The sequence below is a fragment of the Silurus aristotelis genome (assembly GCF_946808225.1).
Source record: "Silurus aristotelis genome assembly, chromosome: 6".
Taxonomy (NCBI): domain Eukaryota; kingdom Metazoa; phylum Chordata; class Actinopteri; order Siluriformes; family Siluridae; genus Silurus; species Silurus aristotelis.
In genome coordinates this window covers 268,632-276,328 of record NC_139579.1, presented here as the reverse complement: position 1 = coordinate 276,328, position 7,697 = coordinate 268,632, and the positions used below count along the sequence as shown (strand labels likewise).

General features: G+C 43.2%; 1 protein-coding gene across 1 annotated transcript; it reads right to left on the bottom strand.

Annotated features, from left to right (window-relative positions):
* Positions 1-311: 311 nt before the first annotated feature.
* On the bottom strand, positions 312-7,697 carry LOC310727730 (GTPase IMAP family member 8-like). Its single transcript, XM_083544475.1, has 3 exons — positions 7,519-7,697; positions 5,323-6,847; positions 312-1,175 (listed from the first exon to the last, which is right to left on the bottom strand). Exons 1-3 carry the CDS (start codon positions 7,541-7,543, stop codon positions 314-316), a joined length of 2,412 nt encoding a protein of 803 aa, XP_083400601.1. The 5' UTR covers positions 7,544-7,697; the 3' UTR covers positions 312-313.

Below are 7,697 nucleotides of genomic sequence, written 5' to 3'. Positions count from 1 at the left end.
TTGTTTTTTACCTCTAAGCACAATAATGGTGTTATAGAAAAGACAAAACACTGGTAATTTAGTGATAGAATTATTATTATCATCATGATGATATGTGACTGTATAGAAGCTCTACAGCAGGAGGCCAAAACTCAAAACACACTTTAGGTTGGGGGCCGAACAGAATAAAGATTTATTGAACGCACTAAAACTAAATATGAATAAAAACAGACAGGAATATTATTCCAGAAGAAATCAACTTAAACTTTAAATAACTTTAATATTTTGCTCTCTATAAAAATGTCTCCTGTGAAACACCACACGTGTTTCAGTATCAGTTGACCTGATACTGCAGATCTTTGATTTTCTTCTCCTTTTCTTGATCAGATTCATGTAAGGCATCAATGTTCTCCTGCAGTTTCCTCTTTTCTTCCTTAAACTTGGCCTCCAGTTCCATTTGTTGCTTGTGGAGTTTCTGCTCATAGAACTTCCTCAGCTCATTTTCTCTTATCATCAGCATCTCCTCCACATCCCTGTACATCTTACTGGTGTAGAACTCATTATTATTTGCTGAAATCAACTCATCTACTTTCTTTAAGAACTCTAGAACCTGCATGCGGTTCTGCACTGCTTTATTGTTAAACACATGGTATCTTTGTCCACATCTGTGAATCAGATCTTTGAGGGGCTGGTTGGCTGTACTGAGATACTCCTCAATCGTGCAGCTGAGATCATCACCATGAGTAAACAGGACCAAGGTGTGTTTATCTGCTCCTTCATTAAAAAGTGCTCTGATCTTCTCCACTGCGAGATGTTCCTCCTCGGTGAAGGGACAAAGCTGAATGACCAGGATGATGGCATGGGGTCCAGGAGCTGTCATGTTAATGCACTTACTGATCTCATGTGTCAGTTCTGTCTCAGAAAGTTGTGTGTCAAACAGTCCAGGAGTGTCCACCAGCACCATCTCCCTCCCAGCCACTTCTCCAGTCTCCTTCCAGCATTTTTTAGTTACAGATGATCCACTCTGTACAGCTCTGAAGGCTTTCCTGCCCAGTATAGTGTTTCCTGAGGAACTTTTACCAGCTCCGGTTTTTCCCACCAGCACCATCCTCACTGTGGACACTGGAGAAGAAATAATCACACACACTTTGTAAAATGTTCCACACTGAAACACAGTAACAGGATCCTTCCAAGAGCTACAGTGTGATTATCAGATCTCTCACATGACCACAGAAAAGATTTAAATCTACACACACACACACACACACACACACACACACACACACACACACACATTATTAATATATGTTTTATATATAAAGCAGTTGATATTTTGTTTCATGTTTAATCCAGTCATTAGTGTTGCACAGGTCAGGAGACTCTCAGTGTCTCAAACCTGGATAAATGTGGAGGTTTGTGTTATGAAGGACATCCAGAGTAAAACATGCGCATCTAATATGCGGCTCAGGAATCAGAACTTCATAGCGGATCAGTGGAGGCCTGGGTTACCAACGACCACCACAGGTATCTTTAACAACAGGGTACTGGTGTAAATTGTGCTGCTGTTGGCTGAAGGAGGAGAAAGACGTCTACAGAGACGGCAGGGAAAGGAGAAGTGTAGGAGAGTGTAGGAGAAGTGGAGGAGAGTGGAGGTTCAGGTTGGTGCTTTAAATGTTGGTACTATGACTGGTAAAGGGAGAGAGGGAGCTGATATTGTATGGTGTGGAGATGTGAAGCAGGAAGTGGATAGGATTAGTAAGGAGGAAGTGAGAGCAGTGATTAAGAGGATGAAGAGTGGAAAGTCGGTTGGACCAGATGACATACCAGTAGAAGGCATGGAGATGTTTAGGAGATGCAGTGGAGTTTTTAACCAGATTATTTAACAGGAATTTGGAAGCTGAGAGGTAGTGATCTTCAAGAATAAGGGAGATGTGCAGACCTGCAGTAACTACAGGGGAGTAAAGTTGATCAGTCACACCATGAAGTTATGGGAAAGAGTAGTGGAAGCCAGGCTGAGAGAAGAGGTGACCATCTGTGAGAAGCAGTATGGTTTCATGCCGAGGAAGAGCACCACAGAGGCATGCAGGGTGGAGTGGGTGGAGAAGAGTGATAGCAGGAGTGATTTGTGATAGAAGAGTATCTGTGAGAGTGAAAGGGAAAGTTTATAGGACTGTGGTGAGACCTGAGATGTTGTATGGATTAGAGACAGTGGCACTGAGTAAAAGACAGGAAGTAGAGCTGGAGGTAGCAAAGCTGAAGATGTTGAGATGTTTATTGGGAGTTACGACGATGGACAGGATTAGAAATGAGTTTATTAGAGGGACAGCGCATGTAGGACATTTTGGAGACAAGGTGAGGGAGGTGAGATTGAGATGGTTTGGACATGTGCAGAGGAGGGACATGGGGTATATCAGTAGGAGAATGCTGAGGATGGAGACACCAGGAAGGAGGAAAAGAGGAAGACCAAGGAGGAGGTTTATGGATGTGGTGAGAGAAGAAAAGGAAGAAGAAGAAGAAGGAAAAGAAGAAGAAGGAAAAGAAGGAAAAGAAGAAGAAGAAGTAAAAGAAGAAGAAGGAAAAGAAGGAAAAGAAGAAGAAGAAGAAGAAGAAGAATCAGGAGAAAAAGAAGAAGTTGTTTAAATTTAAAAGGAGAATCAGGTTTGGCTGCAGTCCAACACCAACCCTGTGTTTTCTTCATCACAGAGAAATCACAGTGGATTAAACCAGCACAGAAACGTATAGAAGCACAGAGTACAATAATCTGCGCACACACACACACACACACACACACACACACACACACACACACACACACACACAGAACAACAGAGTCTTGGCAATTAGAACCAAAGATCTCCTCTGAGCTGTAGATGTTGAAATCTGAGAAGCATTGGTGTAAATTGGTGGTTTCTGAGGCTGGTAATTATAATAAACGTATCTTCTGCAGCAGAGGTAGCAGAGAAGTCTTCCTTTCCTGGGACGTTCCTCATGATAGCCTGTTTCATCATAGCGTTTGATGGTTTAGGAGACTGCTCTTGGAGACATTTAAAGTTCTTGAGATGTTTCAGATTGACTGAGCTTCATTTCTAGTAATGATGGATCTTTTCTCTTTTCTTAACTGTTTCTTGCCATAATATGGATTTGGACAGTAGTAGCAGCATAAATATCAAATATCTATAAAAATATAAAACATAAACTGGGTTCTTTAACACGTTTTTGTTTCTTACAGAATTTCAGACGAGTTCTTTCAGTTCACTACTTCAGTATTAATGTACAATATGTGCAAACTTCTGACACGTACAGTATGTGATGCCACTTTACTGTGTGTGTGTAGTTTTGTGTTATTTTGTGTTATTTTGTGTAGCCCCTGGTCCTGGAGAATGTTGTTTGGTTTCACTGTGAAATGGCAATAAAAGTCACCTGACTTCATCCAATTCCAGTGTTTAAAACTACAGTGATTTATAACAGCAGTGTATCAGGTGCTGATTTCAGTCTGTAATTCTCTCAATGATCATTAACACACACACACACACACACACACACACACACACACACACACACACACACACACATTCTGATCCACAGTCACACAAATCTTACACTTAAACATTCTGTTATTTCTCCTGCAGTCGCGAAACAAACCGAAACTAAAACTGGAGCATTGAATAGATTTCATATAAAACACACACACACACACACACACACACACACACACACACACACACACACACACACTTTTCGTTTTATAAAAAGCAGATCATATTTAGTTTCTTTATCTGAAATCGACATTCTCTGTTAGTTAAACGCAGTTTATTCTCCAGGCAGATTCTCGGTGTTCACTCGGGCCTCCACATCACTACACACTTCCTCATGCGTGTGGTCAGGAAGCAGAGCGCCCCCTGCTGTTCACACACTCTCACGTCACCCAGAACATCATTCACACCAAATCTCTCACTGCTCCACATCTTCACTTTAATTACCTAATAATTCCATCATTCAGCTGATCCTTATACTTACAAACACACACATCAACCAACCGCTAATAAAACTAAATAGAATTGAAGTGTCTGCAGAACACAGTGTCTGTTCACATGTTCACATATCAGTCACTTCCTGACCTGCTTTTCCACTTAGTTCCCTTTTCTGAACACCAGTAGATAATGGTGGTGTACGATCACACATTCCACTCTCATATATACCCAACACACATCTTATATCTCTGATGAGCAAACAGTCCACTTTACATGATACAACACATGCAGATGTGATCAACTCATTTCAACAAAAACTCCTCACCGAATCAAACTTCTGAATAATGATATATTTAATGTGGAGGTTTTGCTGTATGAGTGCTGGAGAATGCGTGAAGATAAACCTGCACTAATGTCAGAGCTGCTGTTATAGAAATCAATATCTTCTAAACATCTGCAGTAGAAGTTCAGAAAGAGCAGCGATGTCCTGATAAATACGGTGGAGTTCTGCTGGATTAGAAGTGAACTAATGCTAAACATCTGGAATCTGGAGCAAATGTGAACCTTGTGCAAGATATGGTATTTGGGGCAGAAGTGGTGTGACTCAGGGGAACATTCCTCTCCCAGACTGATATCATCATCACTCATGTTCAGCTGTGTGAAGGATGCAGCAGTGGGCAGATGTGGAAATGATAAACGTGTAAAACACAATACACTGATAACTTTTTATTTCCAGTGGTTTATTGAAGGCACATGGTTCAAGCAAAGCAACATTTTTCCTTCATGTTGATGTGATGCACTGGGAGAAGTTTAATCCTTCATTAGAACTATAAAATAAAACACTGGGATGAACAGACTGCATTCAATTGTGGCTCAGAAAAGTACAAAAGATTTTTTTATTAATATTAATATTAATATTCAGATTATTACTTTAATTTACACAGAAATTTCTGTGTAAATTAAAGTAATAATCTGAATATTAATCACATTTCAGATCATGTTCTGATCAATTCAGCTTCACTTACAGCATGTTTTGGACAGAAAATAGATTCTGAGGTGATGGTGAAAACTATTTTCCTTCTGAGTGACGGTCGAGTGTGTGATCCTGGGAGAAGGTGATCTAACTGTTTTCACCAGTTCTGCCTGAGCGTGTGAACCCGTGCTGGAGGCTGAACTCCTTCAGGATCTCGAGTTAGTTAATATGCTAGCGGTGTATGCTAAGTAGCTATCTTGACTATGAAAAAGCCCAAAACCAATACAGGGTGTTTATTTGCGCTGAGAAGATACTAGCATGTCATAAGATGGCACTACAGTAATAAAAGCTTATGCCAGTACTGCGATAACACACATCACCGGCCTGTGTAGCTCCGCCTACTGCTTATTCCAGTAAATCTCATATGACTTTCTCTCTGTGCATTCAGTCACCGAGCGAACTTTCTCCTTCACCACCTTCACCACCAGTCCTCCAGCCAGCACGGCTCCAGCTGCGACTCTTCCGAATGCCGACACTGCAGTTAAAATGCGTCCGCTGGTTTCTGCTGTTAGACCACTGTTAGCCTCAACTACAGCTCCCCCTAGTGCCTGTGGTGCAGCTCCTGCTCCTGCTGCTGCTGCTGTTTCAGCTCCGGTTATAGCAGCAACAGCCTCAAGCCCAGCCCCTACAAGCCCTGCCCCCACCCCCAACACCGCAGCCCCACCCACCACTGTGACCCCCATCACACCTACCTGCTCCAGAGTTTCAAGTGCTGCCTCCCCAGGTGCTGATGCTTCTACTCCAACTAAAACACCATTAGCTCCGCCCACCACCCCACCCATCGCTGCTCCAACAGCTACAGCTGTATTTCCAGCCACACCTGCAGTGATACCTATGGAACTACTCACCACAGAGGCTCCTACTGCAAAAGCAAAAGGGGCAACAGCGCCACACACTGCCCCCACCGCAAATCCCGTAGCTCCTGCTGCCACTAAGATTTTCACCCTCTCTAGAACCTTTGGTGAGAGTGCTGCTTCAGTGCGGAGAGACTCCAGCCTACCCTTTCTTCTTCTCCATCTACTATCTTTCCATTTCCTAAATCCTTCCATTAGCAACCACCACCTCTCAGCTGATCTCTCCTCTACCCACATCTCCTCTGGATCCTCCTCACAGTCTTTCTTCCTCCTCTTGGCTCGTTCCACGATTGCAGCCCCCTGGCTCATCAGCCTCTCCTGTTCTTCACGGATAGCAAGCTCTGCCTCCTGGAACATTGCGCTGGTGTAGCACTGCCCTCCATTCTCCTCCACCATCTGTTCCACTTTTCTGAGCAACTCCCTCACCTGCTTCCTATTCTCCAGGTTCCTGTTGTTCAGGACATGGTATCTTCTTTCACAAGTTTCCAGTAAAGATCTCAAAGCTTTTGGAGCATCAGGACCCAGAAACAACTCCACATCACTGCCACTTTCTTCCAAATCGTCACCGCGGGTAAACACGATCACCGTGTGGCGCTGTAAAGCAGCCTCGCCGAACACTCGCAGCATCTCCTGAGCAGCTCGGTCTTCATCTTCTGTGTAGCGTCCCAGCTGAATGACCAGCAGGAAGGCGTGAGGACCGGGAGCACTCAGCGCCACACACCTGGCGATCTCTGTGTGAACCTGATCAGGATCTGAGCGAGTGTCTCCAAATCCTGGCATGTCCACCACCAACACCTTGGTGTGTTTATAAATCTCATCCTCAGCTACCTCAGCACTTCCCTGCTCACACACCTGCGTCACAGAGCTGGCTCTCAGCTCAGACAGGAAGTGACGTCGTCCCAGGATGGTGTTTCCTGTTGCGCTTTTTCCTGAGCCTGTCCGGCCGATAAGCACGAGTCTGAGTTCAGGTTCATCTCCGAGGTTCTTCTCACTCTTCTCACCGCTCGTCTCTGAGAAAAACAGAGAAATTTTTCTAATTATAATGTAGGATAAGATGAGCGACTACAAGAGGAACAAAGTACTGTGAGATAAACTCTGACTCTCAGTGTGACTTTAATGAGTCCGAGTTGAAGATTCAGACACATTAAAACACATTCAATATATTTTAGATATTTTCTACACAATATCCTCAGGGGCCATGAATTATCTTTTTTTTCCTACTTGTTTTCTTGTGATCACGACTTAACTTTCTCCACACGAACAGATCATGTATTTATCCCTGTGGAACTGCTCTCATGCCGAATACACACAGAAATTAAGGACTGATCACGAGGAAATTATGTTTATGTCGTGATAACAAGAAAACAAGAAAGAACATATAGAATGCTCTGTTTCTCAGGACTTCCATACTTTCGTTTTCCTTCTCACCCAGATACAGATAAACCCCGCCCACCCCTCGCTGCGATTGATCAATCGGGCGTTAGACAGCAGCGTTAACCAATCCGAGAGCAGAAACACAATCCGGTCAGAATGGGAAAAAAAAGTTTATATCCGACACAAACACAAGTCAAAACACAAATATATCAATATGTTCATGCAACTTGAAAATTTATTCCTCTTTATCACACAGCCAAAGTTTCATATTTCAGAAAAAAACACGAAATAAATGCAGCCAAATCACCGCGATTATTTCCATCTTCATCCATGTGATCGTGTAAACGCTGTAATGACCTGCTGTTTATTACCTTGTGTACAGAGAAGAGACATGATCCTCAACCTGCTCCTGATCCTCAACCTGCTCCCTGATCAACACACTGATCCACCAGCCTCATCACGCGCATGCGCACACGCACTCTCACC

What these genes read in the sequence shown, in the direction of transcription:
- LOC310727730 (XM_083544475.1), bottom strand. Translation starts at nt 7,543, where the DNA reads ATGGATGAAGATGGAAATAATCGCG. An exon ending in TGAAGATGGAAATAATCGCG is followed by an intron (nt 6,848 to 7,518) that starts GTGATTTGGCTG and finishes TGTTTTTCTCAG; the next exon opens with AGACGAGCGGTGAGAAGAGT. An exon ending in ATTTACTGGAATAAGCAGTA is followed by an intron (nt 1,176 to 5,322) that starts GGCGGAGCTACA and finishes ATCACACTGTAG; the next exon opens with CTCTTGGAAGGATCCTGTTA.